Raw genomic sequence first — 23,086 nt, forward strand, 5'->3', positions numbered from 1 at the left:
CTCCAACACATGATATAGATGGAACGGGCTACGCCTCGAAATATTGTTTATAGAAATGGAATCGACGCCCGAAAACAATATCGTTCGACAAAATATTCGCTACTAATGGGACAGTCTCCAAGCCTGTCATGTTCTGTACGCGACCTGACGATGTGCGGTGTGTGTGTGTGTGTGTGTGTGTGTGTGTGTGTGTGTGTGTGTGTGTGTCCTTAGGGGGTGAGGGGGTTTCTGTGGGACGCGGATACAGCAGTTCCTACAGCAGAGAGCAGAGCGGAGTAGCGAGCAATCGTGGGGATTTCCCCGTGGGCGGCGCGTGACCGGCGTGTGGCGTGCTGTATTGTGTCTGCCTCCCGCGCTGTTACTGTCGACCCACGCTGCGCCGCCCGCTGGGGCGTTGGGTTGCTATGGGCGGGCGCTTTCCCACAACAAGAGTTTTCACTGTAACTTTGTTTGTGCCGGGAAGTAGGCATGGAGAGAATAATTCGGCCGAGTTCTTTGCAGGGGTAAGTGGAATCTATGGTTGTTCACGAGACCCGGAAGGCAACACGCAGCGGCGCCTAGGTTGATGCCGTGTTTCTTGACATCCGGAAGGCTTTCCATACAGTGCCGCATTACCGCGTGTTGAACAAAATACGTGCGAATAGAATATCGGACCAACTTTGTGTTTGGGTTGCTGAATTCCCCGCAAATAGAAAACGGCATGCCATTCTTAAAGGAGAGGAATCTTCAGACGTGAAAGTGACATGGGAAGAGTGTGTGTGTGTGTGTGTGTGTGAGAGAGAGAGAGAGAGAGAGAGAGAGAGAGAGAGAGAGAGAGAGAGAGAGAGAGAGGGGGGGGGGGGGGGGGGGCACGGCAGTCCTTGTAGAGAATCCACGTTGGTGCAGGGATTGGCTGTTGACCTTCATCACAAACAACTCAAGCAGTCACGTACATTATGTGGGAGTGTGCGTACGGAACGATTTAAAGCAGAACGACTGCATAAAACTACTCACAGGTAAAGCAGATGCTAGACTGAGAGTCATTGGAATAATACTCAACAAGTGTAGTCCACCCACAAAGTAGGTAGTTCACAGAACCACCGTTGGCTCAGTACTTGAATGTTGCTCGTAAGGCTGGAACACTTGCGAGATGGGATTCATAGATGAACTAGAGAAGATCCACAGAAGAGCAGCACGTCTTATCACTTGTTTATTTATTTAGGCGTCACATAGATCATGCAGATCCTGTGGCAGGCGCTTTGCGCATTACGGCTTGATTTGTACCGAGGGCTTTCGTCCCTAGCGGAGCCCTCCTACATAATATTTCGCAGAAAGACAACGAAGGCAGCGTTAGAGGGATTCGAGCTCACACGTAGGCTGGCCAACAACTATTCTTCCAGCGTAGCATTCGGGAACTGGACAGACGGGGGGAGGAGTGAGAGTGGTTCACATAGTACCCTCGGCCACACACCATAAGGTGGCATGCCGAGTGCAGATGTATTTTTACAAAAAGGAACAGCATCGGCGTAGCCGATTTCCAATGCACCTTTCTATTGCGAGACAGATTCTGATGGGGCTTGGTTTAGTTAGGCTGTATGTGTACGACAGACCGCGACAGGACTATAGAAAGCACGTTATTTATCTTAGAAAAAAAAATGGCTCCGAGCACTATGGGACTTAACTTCTGAGGTCACCAGTCCCCTAGAATTCAGAACTACTTAAACCTAGCTAACCTAAAGACATCACACACATACATGCCCGAGGCAGGATTCGAACCTGCGACCGTAGCGGTCGCGCAGCTCCAGACTGTAGCACCTAGAACCGCTCGGCCACTCCGGCCGGTATTTCTTAGAAACTCAAAAGAAACATTTTGTCCAGTTATGGGCAAATTAATGTTCTCATTATACACTAAGGGGCTCAAACTTACGAGAGGGGCTTGTCGATTTGAAGGTATGCTGTGTATGACACTCGAATGATGCGGCGTACTGTATCTGAGCGGTACCTTAGAGAGGTGTGTAGTGAGCATCGTCCAGAGTTAAGGAAGGGAGCGAGATGCCGCAGTGGTTAATACAAAGCAGACGCGTTCGGGAGGACGACGGCTCAAATCCGCGTCCGACCATCCGAATTTAGCTTTTCTTGTTTTTCTTAATTCGCTCTAGGCAGATGCCGGGATGATTCCCTGAAAGGGCAAAGCCGAATGCCTTCTCCATACTTGCAACAATCGGAGGTTGTTCTTCGCCTGTATTGATCATGATGTCGACATGACGTTAAACCCTAATCTTGCTTCCTTTGAATTAACCCTCTTGGAATGGTACGATGAAGTTCCAAGAAGCATAGATCACAGCATATGCAGGCGCCTGAGGTCGTCTTTGTGGAGGGTGGATCTTTTGCATCACAGAGACAATATTTCGAAATTCGTAAACTGCCACACAGGATGACCAAAAGTCAAGTATTTGACGAACGGACGTCACGTCGCCTCTGCATAGCCATAAGGGGCTGTCGATTGTCCACTGCGAATGGGATCGCCGCCGATTTGAATGTCGGATGTCAGGAACCAGTCTTACCATTTTACTGGACGGAAACAAATGCACTGCCAACAACCAAGGCGTGTCTCAGTGCCTTCCCATAACTTTTGGCCATTCAGAGTGTATTTATCTGCTGTGCATAAATGAATGTAATTTTAAAAAGTTCTTGGTAGACCATATGAAAAACACGACGAATAAGTCGATATTGCAGTGCATGTGTCGTTAAGAAGAATGATGCAATATTCCTTTGACACAGGCACTGCAATATCGTATTTATCCGCCGATATTGGGCATCTACTTTCAATTAAAATGCCTTCCCCTCTACGGCAATTACACTACTGGCCATTAAAATTGCTACACCAAGAAGAAATGCAGACGATAAGCAGGTATTCATTGGACAGATATATTATACTAGAACTGACATGTGATTACATTTTCACGCAATTTGGGTGCATAGATCCTGAGAAATCAGTACCCATAACAACCACCTCTGGCCGTAATAACGGCCTTGATACGCCTGGGCATTGAGTCAAACAGAGCTTAGATGGTGTGTACAGGTTCAGCTGCCCGTGCAGCTTCAACACGATACCACAGTTCATCAAGAGTAGTGACTGGCGTATTGTGAGGAGCCAGTTGCTCGGCCAGACATTTTCAGTTGGTGAGAGATCTGGAGAATGTGCTGGCCAAGGCAGCAGTCGAACATTTTCTGTATTTAGAAAGGCCCGTACAGGACCTGCAACATGTAGTCGTGCATTATCCTGCTGAAATGTAGGGTTTCCAGAGGATCGAATGAAGGGTAGAGCCACGGGTCGTAACACATCTGAAATGTAACGTCCACTGATCAAAGTGCCGTCAGTGCGAACAAGAGGTGACGGAGACGTGTAACCAAGGGCACCCCATACCATCACGCCGGGTGATACGCCATTATGACGATGACAATACACGCTTCCAATGTGCATTCGCCGCCATGTCGCCAAACACGGATGCGACCATCATGACGCTGTAAACAGAACCTGGATTCATCCGAAAGAATGACGTTTTGCCATTTGTGCACCCAGGTTCGTCGGTGAGTACACCATCGCAGGCGCTCCTGTCTGTGATGCAGCGTCAAGGGTAACCGCAGGCATGGTCTCCGAGCTGATAGTCCATGCTGCTGCAAACGTCGTCGAACTGTTCGTGCAGATGGTTATTGTCTTGCAAACGTCCCCATCTGTTGATTTAGGAATCGAGACGTGGCTGCACGATCCGTTACAGCCATGCGGATAAGATGCCTGTCATCTCGACTGCTAGTGGTACGAGGCCGTTGGGATCCAGCACGGCGTTCCGTATTACCCTGCTGAACTCACCGATTCCATATTCTGCTAACAGTCATTGGATCTCGACCAACGCGAGCAGCGATGTCGCGATACGATAAACCGCAATCGCGATAGGTACAATCCGACCTTTATCAAAGTCGGAAACGTGATGGTATACATTTCTCCTCCTTACACGAGGCATCACAACATCGTTTCACCAGGAAACGCCGGTCACCTGCTGTTTGTGTACGGGAAATCGGTTGGAAACTTTTCTCATGTCAGCACGTTGTAGGTGTCGCCACCGGCGCCAACCTTGTGTGAATCCTCTGAAAAGTTAATCATTTGCATATCACAGCATCATCTTCCTGTCGGTTAAATTTCGCGTCTGTAGCACGTCATCTTCGTGGTATAGCAATTTTAATGGCCAGTAGTGTACATAATGTAAGGGTACAGGATGTGACACAAGAGCGACGACACGTGGAAGGGGTCTGGCCGTGAGTCGTACACGAATAGCCGAAGTAGTTAAAACCACCGCTCGCGTAAAGCGAGAAACCAGGCTTCGAGTCCCCTTACGGCACAAATTGTCATTGTCGTAATTCCGCCATACAGCTGACGGTTGTTCGTATTCACAGCTCCGAATACATTTCGTGTACAATAAATAAGTATTACCTGTGCCGACAAGTAAAAAAATGTGCTTTTTATCCAATACATCTAAACACAAATGAAAATGTTACTTATTGATATAAACTGCTTTGTAGCAACAACACAAGCAAAAGTAACTAAAATCACTTTGGTATTATGTTTACCTTGTATTATAGCCACCAAAAATGAATTGTTTTTTGTGCGATACGACAAAATGCACCTCAGTTTCCACTTCCTCGGAAACATAGAATATCTCCGAAACGCTAGACGTGGTGGACTCAGGCTGCTGTAAGAGCCCAAACGCGTCTTTTCATTAGGTACAGCATTTGTGTCAGTTGAGGCTCGTGAGTGGGTGTTCAGCAAGGGAATATTTCGAATAGTCATGCTGTTGATACTTGCAGAATCAGTCGCCTATCTTTTTATTGGTAAGTTTCTCTTATATCAGAGGGCGGATTTCCCTGCACCAACGCAGTTACTGCTACTCGATCAGTGCGAATTCAACATTCATCGCATTAATACAACCAACACGCACAACACGTCAGACGGAACTGACGACAAGCAAAATTATTGCGGTAATGCATTTTACGAACAAATTACATATGATTCGATTTTTTAGCTGCAATTCCAGTTTGGGCCAAATTACGCCAAATTCTCTTCGTAAACTAGAATGAAGAAAAACAAAATCAATAAGTATTCCCCGCCATTTATGTTATTTATAGTAATACATGAGAGAGAAACACAAACGGAAATGGAAAGTTTTACACCGTGAAGCGGTGGTCCGATGTTTACTAAGTGGATATATTCATCAGGTAATGCGTTTTAAATGATAAAACTTGATTTCCATTCGGAGCCGATATCCTTAACACCAGTGGGAGTGTTGCCCTCCCCCCCTTCCCCCTCCCACGGACATGTACATCCGTTGTGGCACAAAAAAAATGAGCCTGCGAATGTCACCTTCAGGAAATTCTTGCCTTACCAGCACACGATGTGTCAGTTCATGAAAATTGATGGCTGGAGGCTGATAGGAAAGTACGTCTTTTCATCACATCTCAGACATCCTCTACGGGTTTTCCATCATCTTTCGGGCGTGCGTCTGGGACAGAATTATTTCTCCTTGCGATATTTCGACTAAAACCGTGCAGCGATGTTTAAGGTGAAACCTTGACAGAATTATATGGCAAAATACTGTCGAGTAATTGCGGGCTTCAGAGATAAGACAGTCATAGATAAAACGTATGCGTCTAAAAGTAAAACAAAGCACGCGCACAGTCAGCAAATGTACAGCGCTTACGAATTATGAAAGTAATCATTAAAAGTGATGCCATATGTTGGAACGCTAGGCAGCGAAGACGCAGAACAATAATTCCTCCGAGAGTGCATTACTCTGTGAAATTAGTGCTTTCCACAATTTGTTGCACTGGAAATCCTCATCTCGGTTGAACCAGTTGTCTGCTGATTGTATTTCCGCAGCTTTCTTGTATTTCCACAGCTTCCTTGACCACTGAAAAGCAGCCAGTAGGATATAGCTGTGGCCACTATCTTGACTTTTCCGTAAGGAATGGTCAGTTGAAATAAGGTTTAGCCACTGGCCAATAGAATGCGGGTGTGACGCTCGTGTTCGATGCCTCATTCGTGTTTGTAATATGTTACTTTTACCACTCTGATAAGAAATTTTATAAATACCTGGCTTTCGTAAAAACAGATAATCTTTCACAGATTCCAGAAACCCACGCTCTACGGTGACAAATCTAGGGGGCCAGCAGGCTATTCAAGGATACGTACATCCTTGAAGGCGTTTGTGTGTGAGCAGCAATGTGGAGTCTTGCATTATCCTATTGGAATATGGAATTTTTTACTCCTGTCATGAATGATATGACAACAGAATGTACCATTCTTGTCGCACACTGGCGAGTTTTCAGCCTGTCCAACTGTTACCAAATCTGTCCTGTTGTCATGTGTAGTAGCCCGTCACACCATAAGTACAGGAGCTGGAGAGGTATGGTTCTTGAGAATCGGTGATCGCTGTGACTTTTCACCTCGTCTTATATGGGCACATTGGCGTCGATTTGAACGTCACAAGCAGAAAACTCTCGATTGAACACCACTGTGTCCCAGTTGACGCTGACTCTACACCACGGAAGTCTTGTTGTGATACGGTGTCAGAGGTAAATGACGCATGGAAACTAGAGATCTCAACGCAGCTTCCAGTTATCTGTTCCCACTGTTGATAGTGACGCTCTGCCTGTAATCATACGATTTTCTCGTGGTGTAGTCGTTATGGATTGTCCCGCGCCGAATCTTCTTCCCACACTGTTGTCCTGGCCCCATCTCGTCAGCACTCGTCGTGCATCCGTTGCGCTGTAGCCAACTGTCTGTGGAATCTGTCGGTATGATGCTCCAATGTCCGTCATGTCAGCGATTTGACCTTTCTCTAAGCCCAAAAGATACTTTGCACTTAAGTATACTCGGAACATTTTTTTTACATTACCTGTATGTATATGATGAACTCCATTTCTGAAAGTTACATGTAATGGGCCGTACTACATTTATTAGTAGAATTATTATGCTACTTACTATGGTTTCTACTTTGCCAAATAGCTTAGACACTTTGTATAAGTACATATGGCCTTTTGGTCTGTTGTGCTACTCCTAACAAACTTCCTTCCTGCGAGATGAACGCTGATTTCTGGTATCCGGAACTACTACCGTAAGTTCCCAATGCTACAGTCGTTTAACCAGTATCATTGCTAACCTACTACACAGCGCTCCTACATCTACAGTAACTAAATCTGCTAGCACTAAGCGCTATTTAAACAGTCATCAGCAGAAAGGAGCTACCAACGTATATGACAGGGATTCTCCATATCGTGGGCTCAGTACTAACCAAAGGCAGCGGCGGCCAGCCCACGAAACGGGGGGGGGGGGGGGTTGTCTGTCAGGAACCTCTCTTACGCTACTACTCCATCTTTTATGTCTTGTCTGATAAGTAGCAGGGTGACTGACAAGCCGAATCTGCCACTGGTGCTAAAGTCCATTTTCGCGATTTTTCCTTGTCTGGAATATTGCTGCTGTGCAAAGTCTGATACTTTATTTAGTACAATCTGTTATTGTCCGTTATCCACTACTATCTTGCTAAGAGCAGTACTTTGAAGAATACGTGTTCTGGAGTACCTGGACGGGCACTGCAGCCGCACACTTCTGTTCTCTCTTCCTGTGCAAATAAAATAAGGTTAACTACACCTGTGGTAGGCTCGAAATAATTTTAATCTTTCTCTTATGCTAAGGAAAAACCCACATTCTTCTTGCACTGGTGGATACATCGCACTGCTCGTGCCATTTGTTTAAGATTTCCTCTCTTAATTTCCTCTTGTTTGGTAAATGCTTTCCCCATTAGTGTTTCAACATTACTTTTCCTCAACCATTGATTAATAAATCCAGTCGCCATAATTCCATTGTAACTAACAGCCCATCTGTAGGAGAGGTAGCAGAAGTACCTATAGAGCTTATTAGGGCGTTACGTTGGATCCTTCTTACCGCCATGGAGAGCCGCGCAGGTCGCAGTGTGTGCGCCTAGAAGCTTGAACAGTACCCGACCAACGGTGCGGGAAGGCTTGCGTCTGATTGTCCTTGGAGGCAGGTAAGACTTCAGTTGCCCAGTGCTTATTAACGGGCAGTGGCTTTCCACCTACCTAGTCGATGTATGCCGCGAAATTCCATCCTTCGTCCAGATCCCCAGATATCTGCAAACAGTTCTCCTGTTACTGATGAATTATCAATTCGTAATGGTAGGTCTCTCGCTATCTTGTCCTTTACTAGCATACACGGAAGTTGACGTCTGTGGAGCTGTTGACAGTGTAGATGTATTGATAACAAGCTCCCATAACGACGAAACTTTGATCACTATATCTCAAAAGCATAAAAATACTGGATTGTCTGTTATGTTTTGACCTGCTAGTACAGTGTAACGCGCAGTACGGGAGGTGAACCGGACCCGGATCGGATCCGCGCGGCGCTTTACGACCATGGGCCGGAACGCCAGCCAAGCTGAGAGTGGTCTTAGGCGGTTTCCCAGGCTCGGCGAGGCAGATGGTGTGCTGGTCCCCAAATACCACCACAGGTCATGTGATACTCAAACACTTAACAATACGTTATCACACAGAACAAATTTTACACGATTCACAAAGAAATGCATACACGACGTACTTTGCCTAGACGACTGTCAGGGAGCGTATCCGGCTTTGTAATATACCACTGTAATCTTACTAGGATCAGAATTAAACAAATCTGAAAAAAAAGATGTAGGCTGTCAAAGCACCTGAAGGGCTCGAAATACGTTGAAATTAAGTCACGATTGTGACTGAAAGCAGTTATTCTCTATTTTACGAAAGTAACACAGTCACGAAAGAAACAGTGACAACGAATAAAATTAAAATAATAAAAGTTAAGGAATCCTGAATAAGCAGATCCCGTACTAGACGGATAAACGCGAGGAAAAAAAGAAGGAAACGAAGGAAAGATGAGTTTGGTAGCGCCCGCTCGAAGTGTTCAATTTCCGAAAGAGTGTATTACCAGGTTAGGTATAATACAGTAAGATGGTTGCTGTCACTGGCATCAGCTGGTGCACGCCATTACAGCTAAGAAAACATGAAAACGTCTGAGATTATATTTGACAGTATCTGTGAACTTCGGTGTTACTGCCCAACTACTTTTGAGTATGTCCCATAGAGACGTCGGTCCACCGGCCAGCTACTGGTTCTGCAGTGTGAATCCGGAATTACGCGCGGTAACCAGACCCGTGGTGGACAAACTCTCACATGGAACAATGCACGAGGGGCGTTCATTACGTAATTCGGTTGAAAAAATGCGGAATTTGTTATGTGACATAGTGGAATATTCCCGCTTCAGCCCTTATAGTTTTATGAAGGTCCAGTAGGTGGCGGCGCATACAAAACCTTCAAAATGACGTCTGTGACGGAGATACGTTCCAAGCAGAGAACTGCCATTGAGTTTCTTTTGGCGGAAAACCAGAACATGGCACACATTCACGGGCGCGTGCAGAGTGTCTACGGAGACCTCGAAATGAACAAAAGCACGATGAGTCGTTGGGCGAGGCGTCCGTCGTCATCGCTACGAGGTCGCGCAAACCTGTCCGAGCTCTCTCATGCCGGCCCGCTGCTCACAGCTGTGACTCCTGCAAAGGTGGAACATGCGAACACCTCATTCTAAGTGATCAACCGATAACAGTCAAGCACCACACTCCTCAACTGGACGTATCTATTGGCATTGCGTACACTCGTCCACCAGTCAAAGGTGTATGCCCGTTGGGTTCCTCGGTGCCTAGTAGAAAACCATAAAGCACAACGAAGGACCATCTACGCGGTATAGCTTGCGCCTTACGGAGGGTAAGCGTGACAGTTTTTTGTCAAATATCGTCACCGGCGGTGAAACACGGGTTCATTACTTCGAACTTGAAACAAAACGGCAATCAATGGAGTGACAACTCATCACCTCTCGTCTGAAGAGAAAATTCATAGCCGCACCCTCGGTCCGTAAAGTCGTGGTGGCGGACTTGTGGGTCTCTGAAGGGGTTAACCTGTTCTCGTCTTCCCTCATGGTGCAACGATCAACTCGGAAGCGTATTGCGCTAGCCTCAGGAATCTGAAGAAACGACTTCAGCGTGTTCGTCGCCACAAAAATGGAAATGACTTCTCCTTCTTTATGACAACGCAAAGGCCTCACACAAGTCTGCGCACGCGAGAGCAGCTCACGAAACTTCGTTGGACTGTTCTTCACCCGTCCTACATCCCCCATCTCGCATCTTCCGACTTCCTTCTGTTCGGCCTGACGAGGGATACACTCCGCGGGGAGCAGTGCGTGGATGATAAGGTGGTTATTGATGCAGTAAGATATTGACACCGATGTCGACGAGTAGCGTGGTACCATGCCCTCCCAGTAAGGTGGCGTAAGGCCGTCACATTGAACGGAAATTATGTTCAAAATTAGTGTTTCGTAATCAAAAGAGTGGGGAATAATATGGTGTATTGTAATGCTGAATAAAACCAACCTGCTTTCAGAAAAAAGTGTTACATTCCTTACTGAGCGTCCCTCGGCCACACTACTGACGGGCCGGCAGACTTCTAAACTTCTTGTCGTGGTAAAAACCCTGCTATTGCTGCTATTGGTTGTCGTCAGCCTGCCGCTTCATGCCGTGATCCCTCCGGTATGCCACTAGTCTCCTCCGCGGATGTTGTCACCGAGCACCTTCGCCGCTTACAGCTCTCCTTCCACGCACTGCCATTGCCGCTTCAAAGTCCTCTGGTCCTGATGCACCGGCTGCAGACGTCCGGACGCGTGATGATTTTTGTCGTGTACCGGCATGTAGGGAGAGGGCCACGTATGTGCCGTGGCTGACCTCTGACCTTAGGCGCCGGCGGCGTTCGGGAACGCGCGGCTGGTCGATAAGGCAGAACAGCCAGCAGAGCAGAGCGGAGCGGAGAGGCCGCGGCCACCGACTGCTGTGTACTCGTGTCCCGCCGGCGCGCCGCCGCTGCCACACGACGCCTGCTGCCCCAGTAGCGGCGTCCCGATGCGCCGGAACACCGCGTGTGCCCTACTCTCACCGCTTGTTTACGTCCGCAGACGTGGCTCGTGTGAAACAGGGCTCGCTCTGTTCGTCCGCGACAACCAGAAGGCAGCAGGTACCGGCGCCCAGGTTTCTGTCGTCTTCCACGACTTCTGGAAGGCACTTTGCACAGCATAAACAAAACTTCAGCATACGTAATGTCGGACCAACTTTCTTATTGGATTGAAGAGTTCCTAGCAAATAGAACAGATCATGTCGTTTCCAACGAGAGAAATATTCAGAAATAAGTACAACTTTGGGCATACCCCAAAGGAGGGTTGCAAGGCCAGTTAAGGTGCAAGCGACGCCAGCCGGCTCTTGGGGTGCCAGAGATGCTCCTAGTGCAAAATCCGTAAACAGGGTTCGTCACAGGTAATAGCGGCCGTCTGCGGTGTCAGGGGGCGCGAAGTGCAAGATTTGTTTACAGTGCGTGTCACAATTAGTTGCGAAAATTGACGTTGGTGGAAATGTACGGTGGGGAGGAGGAAGGGCAAATGATAAGTCGTTTATGTGGCGAAATGTTCTCGTGTGGGCCGTGGTTACAGGACAAATATTTTTCACAGTGTACCCTAAATAACGAAAAGTGCGAGGTCATCCACATGAGTGTTATAAGGAACTCGTTAAACTTCGGTTACACGATAAACCAGTCAAATCTAAAGGCCGTAAATTCAGCTAAATACGTAGCAATTACAATTACGAACAACTTAAATTGAAAGGAACACATAGATAATGTTCTGGGGAAGGCTAACCAAAGACTGCGTTTTATTGGCAGGACACTAGAAAATGTAACAGACCTACTTACGAGACTGCCTACACTACGCTTGTCCGTCCTCTTTTTAGTATACTGCTGCGCGGTGTGGGATCCTTACCGGATAGGGCTGAAGGAGTACATCGAAAAAAGTTCAAAGAAAGGCAGCACGTTTTGTATTATCACGAAATATGGGAGAGAGTGTCACAGAAATGATACAGGATTTGGGCTGGAAATCGTTAAAAGAAAGGCGTTTTTAGTTGCGACGGGATCTTCTCACGAAATTCCAGTCACCAGCTTTCTCCTCCGAATGCGAAAATATTTTGTTGACACCGACCTACATAGGAAGGAATGATAACCACGATAAGAGAAATCAGAGCTCGTACGGAAAGATATAGGTGTTCATTCTTTCCGCGCTCTATGCGAGATTGGAATAATAGAGAATTGTCAGGGTGTATACGACCCGGGACAACCGGGAGATCCGGGAAAAACCCGGGAATTTTTTAGGATTCCGGGAATTTTTCATAGTTTTAGTTTTCAGTTAAATTTTTCTAAATTTGACTGGTAAGAACCGATACTCCAACAAAGGATATTACTGTGTCCCGCTACTGCGGAGTAATACTTCAACAATGAAACATAAACGAGAGGAAAAAACCAAAATAACTTAAATTGCAAAGGAAATGCGCCGTATACAACGACACACAGTGCTCATGCAAGCGTCTACCAACAGCAAAATGTGTCAAAGGCCTTAGGAAGACTATGCAATGCTTCATAACAACAAATTGCCTCCGATGAGCGTGAGGTCCCAACTGCCTACATTAAATTCGTTTTAGCAGTTACGAGCGGGCTCATGCGCACGCGCAGTTGAGTCGCGATTGAGCAGTGGATTCTCCCACTTCTGGCTACAGGAATGTGGCTGTTGGCTGTGCAAGCAGTCGCAGCAAGCATTTAGATGCTACCGGGAAAAGGGGGCGCCAAATTCATATTTTTGAGGAAAAAAAACTTTTTTCATAAAGCGCCTAGCATCCAGCGTACGTTTTTTGAAACGCTTCTCTGTTGGTATTTGAACACATTTTAAATTGATTTCTGAATGAATCAGAAGTTGATTTTTGAAAGTGTGCATAGTGTACGAGATGTCTCTGTCAGGAGAATCCTCGTCACATCTAGAAATAAACTTTCTGCAGACGAAAGAGGTCGGGGCTATATGAGCGGAGTAAAGCCGAACAGATGAATGCCAATCGCTTTCTGATTGTGTAGTTGATTGGGTTTGCGAATGATCAGCATTGTTATAATTACTAGCGAAATCCATAGATTCAGACTACCTGAATGGAAATAAACGACTGACAGGAATAACAGATGAGAAAGATTACGTACTACCTTCTCAGTGTACCCAAGAAAATGAAGTTTTGACAGACAATTTTTGGCCAGGTCGCTACACTAGTAAGGACCAGTTGTACAGTCCCCGGCTAGCAGCTGCCTAAGTTCTATTCTGGAAGTAACGCGGAAAACGTGTTGTACGAACACGTAATAACGCCTAACCGGAAAACGATCGCGGGATAACTAAACCTGTGATTCTGGCAGGGTTAGTGAAATTAATCGGCGAACAAATTTTGACAATGTTAGGAATAGCTGCAGAATTGGTGATGACAAGATTGTTTGTTAGAACGAGGAAGGAGAAGAAACGGGGACATCACACAAATTATGGAAGAATAAGACGATTCCAAGTTTATAGAAAAATTTCGTAATACTACTTTTCGATCTCATGCTTGAGAAGCTGATGCGTATGAATGAAATGTGAAACTATTTCCTAACATAAAAGCTTTTTGCTTGTAGTAGACCTAATAGGCACCTGATATTGGCACTTCGTGAATTATATTCTGTCGTGTAATAACAATGTCCATTTGTGCCAAAACAGTCTCGTTTATTTGGCGTGTCTTACAAAATTGCTCCAATATTAGAAAGGCCTCTTTTGTTTTATCTAGCAGAGAGTGACAAAATAGATGTAATCAGATCGACAAACCACACCAGTCTTGGGTACTATTTGTGTTAACAGCTTTTTCGGTATTAGATAACGACATTTCGATTTTTCATGTAGTGAACCGTTTGACGAGTTTTGATGGGGTGATAGATTCTTTCGCAGAAAGGAAAGCATGCCATGTAAAGCTGTAGCAAGATTAGAGAGAAAAAAATGCTAGGAGCTAAGGATTGAAGAAATGTGTACTTTCTTGCTTGTCTCTTTTCTTTATTGGTTTTATGTATCCCATATTTAATTTTATGTCACACAAAACAGCAAGTTATTAGCTAATAGGCAATAAAGAGTGCAAATTTTCTGAAGAGTTCTTGTTCTCCCGATTACAAATAATCCCAGCCCTTATTAATTGCGAGATTTTTTTTAAAGAGGGGCTGTCAAACCGGCCGACTGTGAACAGGAGAGGCACCACAGGACATTTCAACTTCCACTGTCGTGAATATAGTTTGATGGCATCCATTACAAAATATACACGTTTCAATTCCACAGAGCGAAATACAGTGACGTGCGATAGAAGAATGCTTTATGAAGAGGCGTAGCACTGCACTCTGGCACACTTAAGACCAAATAACATGTCTTACATGTTCTCGCACACATATGTTTTATGTTTCAGACTTTTCAGAAAGATGTGCACTACAAGATGAACATATTTTTGAAAATTCGATTTTTTTAATATTGACCCGGTTCGCAAATATCGCAGATCCGGGGCTGATGCGCAGAGCAGTCTGAGTTATAGTGGATAGTCTTCACGAGACCCCTGTTTACATATAGCGATTTTGCTGTTTACTCTCACGTCAAATGAAAACAAAACAGATATCTGTGGCCGGGAGCTATCGAGTGAATTAAAATACATTCACATAATTACGGAAGGCTAAAATATGTCATTAGTTTCAGATTTTATTTCCACCTTTCTGACTGTCAAGCATTAATCGCCTTGCAGAACAATGAAGTTATTTTTGTCTGTTTGCTAAAGAAATTTGACTTATATTAACCCTTTCCGCAGAGGCAGTCAATGTATTTGAAATGAAATGTTTAATTCCACAGTACTGGCTAGTTTCAACTGTTCGCTGCATTTCAAGTGCACGTTTTCATCTTCTAGCACGTATGGCGTTATGCCATAATAGAGAACCAAACATGATATAATACAGTACTGGTTCTCCAAGAAAATTTACATTCCGAAAACCACACTGAAAAGCTTAATATCAGGTCGAGGTCTACTTGATTAGGAATCTGGACATACGAATGTGCACTTTAAGTATGCACTTTAAATGTGCACATTTTAGTTACGGTTCACGAATTTCCAATGCTCTTGGAGTATCCTCTGATGTCTTGTTTCTTTTATGACATAATGTATGATCTTTCAATGTTTTACACGTACGTAGGTACGGTCGTCCTGCGTCATGGTAGCTGCGGAAGCGCGGTGACGCCTGTTATCTGCGTTCTCTGGCAACTGCTGAAACGAACCTATTTCTAACTGGTCGCGGGAAAATATTGCCAATGGTGGTTTGAAAAGCGTTGCTTTCAAAGGAAATATCCTGTTCCGTAAGTTGAACTATTAATCACAGAGCGTTGGACTCTAATTTAAAAATCAGCTCTTTGATGACGAGCCATTTAGAACAATTTCGAACCCTGAAGGTCAGCCATTTGTCATTATTAAAAATTTTACTGGCACATTTATGTGATTCTTAAAATGTAACACACGTAAAAAATCAACATTATATGCGAAATCATAGCTTCTCTTGCAGCTTAGTAACCTTAGAGACCAATATTATGTGTGAAAGCTTTGGTTTTCTTGTAACAACACTGTGTATATTAATTTAAACTATTAACTGTCCCTGTATGTGTGTTCGTGCTACGTAACAGTGATGCTGCTGTAGGCTGACTACATCACGTGTCCTATGCTCTGAATATCCGTTGTCAGCGGCTGCCGAGATCACATGACATGAGCTATGACTGGTTTACAGAAACGGATCGCAATCTCGATTTCAATGATTCGGAAAGTAACATGCGGTGTTTGATGGAATTCCAATGTATACTTCGTAATACGAAAATACGCAACGTACATTTTGCTGCACATAAAAGGTATTTACAAAACGCGTCTTTTTCTCTGAGTTTCGTTTTCTAAAGTGCCGGGAAATTCTACGCCCGTGTATAAAACCTTAACCATTCAAAGGATTCATAAGGGAAAATATACTGTCACTTAACACGGAAAAAGCGTGTTTTCACCCAAGAGAAAGTTTATTTTTAACCAGGAATTCCGGGAAAAATCCGGGAATTTTTCTTCCTTGTCCACGTATACACCCTGATTGTGAATGTGGTTCGATGAACCCTGTGCCAGGCTCTTGAATGTGATTTGCAGAGTATCCATGTAGAGGTAGATGTAAATTACATTATGGACTGTTAGCAGATAATACTGTTATATACAAAGAAGTCGCGACGGTGGAAAGTAGCTGAGAATTACGAAAGTCCTGCAGAGGCTCAATTGGTACAATGAGTGGGAATTGACCCTGAATATAAGCAAATATAATGTACTCTTCACAAATAGGCAGAGAAACCTATTTTAGTATAATTACACCTTTGCAGAACAATCAGTGGAAGCAGTCACGTCCATTAATTAACTGGGAGTGTGCTTACGGTTCGATTTAAATTGAACGATCACATAAAATAATCGAAGAAAAAGCAGACACCAGACTGAGATTCATTTGGAAGAATGCTTGGGAAGTGGAGTCCAGCCATTGTGTTTACGAAGTGTAATGGTGTACGTGATGTAACACGACAGGCAAAGGAGCCTGTGTACACAGGATCTTTTTTTATATTTTCGTTCGTCCTTTCAATCAAAGACCACCATAACATTGAGTCATGTATTTAAATAATGTTTTTGCCTTCTTTTACTTGACAGTGCCACAGGTTACTCCCAAGTCGTACGCACAACATATACGGGTACTTGTACTAATCCACATCAATCCACCTCGTAATGGTGGTTTAAATCCGCGAAATGCACCGTGAAAATATATAAATATTGACTGGTAGCAGTAAACTTGCTGTGTAATACGATATCAATAACAGTCACGGTAAAATCTAACCGTAAATGCAAAAATCTTTGCGCTAAAGGATAATCATGATTAGAATTCTTCAAATGGCTCTGAGCACTATGGGACTTAACATCTATGGTCAGCAGTCCCCCAGAACTTAGAATTACTTAAACCTAACTAACCTAAGGACATCACACAACACCCAGCCATCACGAGGCAGAGAAAATCCCTGACCCCGCCGGGAATCGAACCCGGGAACCCGCGCGTGGGAAGCGAGAACGCTACCGCACGACCACGAGCTGCGGGCGATTAGAATTCTGGCAGCCTGATGATCTTTACCTTCTCCGCATACTGGGACAGCTAGCTTTCGCACTAGCCGCCTGGGGTGAGAACACTGTTAACTGCCAGCGATGGGATGACACATGTACCATCACAAACTTTAGTAGCACAGTACTTTTTATACCTTGTGATTGACTACCAAAGGCTTGCTTATCCATATGACAAACGCTTGTTACTGTGTACATCTGAGCTGCAACTTTCTTTTCCTTTGTGGAGACGTGCGTCAGTCGTGTTTACTGTACCATATTTACAATAGGGGGTACAGATATCACACGACTCCTCGAATTTTCTTCAGTGATTGTTCGTGTAATGAAGGGGTCAGTGTCAGAAACCGAGTCATTTAGATTGTAAGAACGCCGTTTATAACGTGTATAACTAAGGAAAGACACCAGCCGGAGTTTTCTAATACCGGAGGAAAAACCTGCAGAACTTAGCATTCTTTTCAAAAGTTCACTTCCCCGTGGTGTTTTTTCTTCTCCAACTCTCGTCTTCGCGCTGCTAACACTAAAAACATGTCACTACAGTCTGGCGGATCGTTTACGGCTAATTTAAACTGATGTTAATGCCACCATTAAGAATCGGCGGGACTGGTTGAGCTTTTACGACTCTGGCGTTATTAAAGGCGAGTCAGGAAATCAGCTGGAAGACGATGGAAGGAAAATCAGCGTGCCGTCCCAGCATTAAGCGATTTTACAGAAACCAGGAAAAAACGAAGTCAAGCTGACGGGAAGCGGAAGTGAACCTCGATCCCCGTGAATATGAATGTAGTGTTCCAAACACTTTATATAGATCGGTGCTGCCGACTTTAGGGATTGGACAAAAATATTGAAACACCGCAAACACAAAACATCGCCATCCTCATGTACAGTTTTCAGGGGAATCTCAAGCCATTCTTCATGAAAAATGCTGATAAGTTCAGGTAACGAAGATGGAGAGGGATACTGGCGCTGCACCCTTCTCTCCGAAGTAGACCACAAATGCTCAATAATAGTGGTTAGAAACAGTCTTGGTTGCAATTTTAGTTTTTTATTTTTCGACGCGTTTCGCCTTATTTAGGCATCTTCAGGTTATCTCCGAGTAACCTACATCCATCTAAATCTGCTTAGTGTATTCATCCATTGGTCTCCCTCTACAGTTTTTACCCTCTACGCTTTCCTCCAGTACTAAATTGGCGATCCCTTGATGCCTCAGAATGTGTCCTACCAACCGATCCCTTCTTGTAATCAGTTTGTGCCACAATTTTCTCTTCTCCCCAATTCTATTCAGCACTTCCTCATTAGCTACGTGATCTACGAATCTAATCTTCAGCATTCTTCTGTAGCACCACAGCAACTGTTGTTATTATTATTATTATTTTCCGATGAAGCCATCTGGTTGTTTGCACAGGTTGGCAGCCCAAGAAACAGATGGCAGAAAGAGTAAAAGCGTACAATAGCCCGCGCGGTCTAACGCGCTGCTTCCCGAGCGGGAAGGTGTGCGGGTTCCCGGCACGAATCCGCCCGGCGGATTAGTGTCGAGGTCTAGAGTGCCGGCCAGCCTGTGGATGGTTTTTAAGGCGGTTTTCCATCTACCTCGGCGAATGCGGTCTTGTTCCCCTTATTCCGCCTCAGTTACACTGTGTTGGCGATTGCTGTGCAAACACTGTCTCCACGTACGCGTATTCTACCACGTAAACATTTGGGGTTACACTCGTCTGATATGAGACGTTTCCGGGGGGTCCACTGGGGGCCGAACCGCACAGCAACCCTGGGTTCGGTGTTGGGCGGCGGTGCGGTGGGTGGACTGCTGTGGCCTGTGGTGGTGTTGAGAACCACTGAGGGCTAAGACGGGACGAAGCCTCTACGTCGTTTATAGGTCCCCCGTTTAATACACTACAATACAATTGCGTACACTATAGTATATCTGCAAGTGAAGCGCTGTCATAAGCTGCGCGTGTAAACGCAGTGCAGTGCGCAGCACAACAATTAACCTTCGACTGGTACTTCACTTGATCATACTCTTCACACATGATCGCTTTGCCAACATCTATTCATATGTGTATCAATCAGCTTCCTTCTTATTCCTGGCCTTATCCCGTGTCTTCACGGGGTCGGCATGTTCTGGATTTGGCAGTGTGTGGCCAGATGGCCTTCCTGGCAACTACCCCAACCCTCCTTCTCCCTGCCTTGCGTTTGCTTTCTGGGATGAAATTTGTGTACCCCATCTGTCTGCTTCTAGTGCTATCCCATGACAACGTGTTCGAAATGTTTCCGACCCATGTAACTGACGCAGGACATGGATATCAGCCCGGCATTCACCTAGTCCGGGGGGGGGGGGGGGGTTGGGGGCGAACCCTACAATAACCCTGGGTTCGGGGCGGCGGTGGAATGAGTGGACTGCTGACTGTTCTGGGGTTGTGTACCACAGAGGGCTACGGCGGGGACGACGCCTCCCCGTCGTTTCTAGGTCCCCAGTTCAATACAATATATTAAAAATAGGTAGATGGAGATAGAGAGAGGTGTCTGTGTGTGTGTGTGTGTGTGTGTGTGTGTGTGTGTGTGTGTGTGTGTGTGTTGTTTAGGTTCACACTGTGCTGGTTTTTAATCTGTCAGTGGTTTTGCTTGTTTGGTAAATGGAGCTCACCGACATCTTTGTAACAGTGATGCTGTTCTGTTGACAGGTTGAGGCGGGAGACGTCATCGTCAAGGTCAATGAGACGGACGTTGACAGGTTCAGCACCAAAGAGGGTGAGTATCTGCTGGGCTGTCGCCTCTCAAAAACAAAACTTTCTACGGTGGAAGTAAGAATTGTAGCAACAAATGACGTTCAGAAGTTGAGTAGTGGCTCATAGAAAAGGTGCAGCGTGCCGAAAAAAATCTTGCCTTTCGATACTGACTTCCATTTTGGTAACCACGAACCTTTACACAGATTGTCTCGTGCAAGTTGGAAAGTAGAAATGAGGTACATTGAATGTCGTACTGTAGTCCCATCTTCATAACTTATAAAATCTGACGCTGACTCTAACCTTTTGCAGAATTGTATTGCACGTAGCTAGCTCGCGTTTTATGACCTTTGTGCAGACTAAAAATATCCTCTTTAGGAATAAACATGAATTCAGCAAGCAGCGATCTTACGAAATTCGGCTCGCTCTAAGCGTCTGCGAGACCCAGTAGGCAATACATAAAGGCACCTAGGCTGATCTCGTGTTTCTTGACTTCCGGAAGGCATTCGATGCAGTTCCGTACTGTCGCCTATTGAATAAATTACGAGCTCACGGAATTTCATTTCAACTTTGTGATGGATCGGAGGACTTTTCTGGCAGTTAGAACACAAAGCGTCGCCCTCCGCGGATCGAAATCGTCACTTGTGAAGTTAACTTTCGGAGTACCCGAGGGACCGTTGCTGTTCACGACGTACACTGCCCGACAAAAAGCGAAGCGCCGAGAAGCCATGGTCGGATGTCAGTGTAACTTCGTACACTTACAAGCCATCGGCAGGTACGTGAAGGATTAAGGATGCAATTATCTGTGACAAGTAGAACGGCTACCAGAGTGCATTGGTGGTGTTTGTATTTCGTTTTGTTACCAAGCCTTGTAGGGTATGTAAGGGAGCGCGAGCAGCGTCAGATGTTAAGTGATCGCAGAGAAGGACACACAGATGCCGCATACTCGTATGAGACAGCGTTATCAGCACCTGGCAGTTTAAAAGGGGTCTTACTGTAGGGTCTCCATTTGGAGCAACTGTATGTGAGAATGTCCCGATGTTAGACTGTGTGGGAACGTGGGGGCAGGTATACCCGTCGTCAATGTTAAGGTCTTCCACCTCTGACTGCCACAAGGGAGAATCGCCGTACTGTGCACCACGCACATCGTAGCCGCTTCACATTCGTGCCAGCAGTCAGAAAACAAGTTTATGGACTTCCAATATTCCCCCGTAGACCAAATCCTCTCAAGTATTTCTTTGTCCAGCCGCGAGTCAGTAGAAGGTGATACAGACGTTGTGCAGTATTACTGGCCAATCTTATTCACCCAGAACTGCCTTGTTTATCCGGAAATGCAAGTTTGATGCTAACCTCTCCCTGGATTACCATGGTGAATCGCCGCCTTGAACTTCCTCCCACATGTTCAAATGGTTCAAGTGGTCCTAAGCACTATGGGACTTAACATCTGAAGTCACCAGTCCCCTAGAACTTAGACCTACTTAAACCTATCTAACCTAAGGACATCACACACATCCATGCCTGAGGCAGGATTCGAACCTGCGACCGTAGCAGCAGCGCGGTTCCGGACTGAAGTGCTTAGAACCGCTCTGCCACAGCGGCCGGCGTCCCACATGCTCCGTCTTCCTCTACAGTTTTTCCCCTCTACAGTTCCCTCTAGTACCAAGGGCGTTATCCTCGTATGTCGTAACATACGTCCTATCATCCTGTCCCTTCTTCTTCGTTTCAGTGTTTTCCATATATTCCTTTCCGATTCTGCGCAGAACCTACTCATTTCTTATCTTATCAGTCAACCTAATGTTCAACATCCTTCTGTAGGACATAATCTCAAGTGCTTCGATTCTCTTTCGTTCCGGTTTCCCCACAGACAGTGTTTCACTACCATACAATGTTGCTCTCCAAACGTACATCCTCAGAAATTTCTTCTTTAAATTAAAACCTACGTTTGATAAAAGTAGACTTCTCTTGGCCAGGAGTGCCCTTTTTGCCAGTGTTGGTCTGTCTCCTTTTGATGTCCTCCTTGCTCCCCGTCATGGGTTATTTATTTCGCTGCCTAAGTAGCAGAATTCCTGAAGTCCATCAACTTCGTGATCACCAGTCCTGATGTTATGAGTTTCCCTGTTATCATTTCTGCCACTTCTCATTACTTTCGTCTATATTCGATTTACTCTCAGTCCGTATTGTGTACTCATTAGACTGTTCATTCCATTGAGCAAATCCTATAACTCTTTTCAATTTCGCTGAGGTTAGAGAATCTTATTGAAATCCTGTGACCTTAAAATTTAACTCTACTCTTGAACTTTTCTTTTATTGAATAGTAGGGTCGAAAGACTACATCCATGACCTACACCCTTTTTAATCCGTGCACTTCGTCTTGGTCTTCCACTCTTGTCCCCTCTACATATTACGCATTTCCCGTCTTTCCCTATGGCTTACCCTTATTTTTCTCAGAATTTGGGACTTCTTGCATCATTTTACACTGTCGGGGTCTTTTTCTAGGTCGCCATATCCTATAAACGTGTCTTGATTTTCTTGCTTTCATTATCAACGGCAACGTCAGAATGCCTCTCTGGTGCCTTTATCTTTCCTAAATCCGAACTGATCGTCATCTAACACAGCCTCACTTTTCTTTTCCATTCTTCTGTATCCTTGTCAGCAACCTGGATGCATGATTGAGCGGGAATTCTCGCATTTTTCGTCTCTTGCAATCATTTGGAATTGTGTGGATGATATTTTTCCAAAAGTCAGATGGCATATGGCCGTACGTGTACATTCTTCACACCAACGTGAATAATAATTTTGTTGCCTCTTTTCCCAATCATTTTAGAAATTCTGATGGAATGTTATCTACCCCTTCTGCCTTATTCGATCATAAGTCTTTGAGATCGGCCTTAAATCCTGCTTGTAGTACTGGATCCCCTATCTCTTCTATATCGACTCTTGTTTCTTCTTCTATCAGCGTCATCAGACCAGTCTTCCCCCACGTAGAGGCCTTCAATGTGCTCTACCCGCTCTCCCCTCTGCATTTAACTGTGGAATTCGCGTTGCACTCTGTTAGCACTCTTGCTTTTAATTTCACCGAAGGTTGTTTTAACCTCTCTATATGCTGAGTCGGTCCTTGCGACAATCATTTCTTTTTCGGTTTATGACGTCCTTCCCAATCGAATCATTGCAGGT

The 23,086-nt window shown here is 45.2% G+C and overlaps 1 protein-coding gene across 4 annotated transcripts in view; it reads left to right on the forward strand.

The window, feature by feature from the left end:
* LOC126417220 (PH and SEC7 domain-containing protein-like) overlaps positions 1 to 23,086 on the forward strand; it is an 826,610-nt gene that overhangs the window by 537,472 nt on the left and 266,052 nt on the right. For all 4 annotated transcript variants that reach the window (XR_007575542.1, XM_050085103.1, XM_050085104.1 and 1 more), the window contains exon 2: positions 19,871 to 19,937. Coding sequence is in view for 3 of the 4 variants with exons in the window: in XM_050085103.1 (XP_049941060.1) it covers positions 19,871 to 19,937 (67 nt within the window). In the remaining variant the exon portion in view is untranslated. The remainder of the gene's footprint in view (positions 1 to 19,870; positions 19,938 to 23,086) is intronic.

The sequence above is a fragment of the Schistocerca serialis genome, chromosome 1 (genome assembly GCF_023864345.2).
Source record: "Schistocerca serialis cubense isolate TAMUIC-IGC-003099 chromosome 1, iqSchSeri2.2, whole genome shotgun sequence".
Classification (NCBI taxonomy): Eukaryota; Metazoa; Arthropoda; class Insecta; order Orthoptera; family Acrididae; genus Schistocerca; species Schistocerca serialis.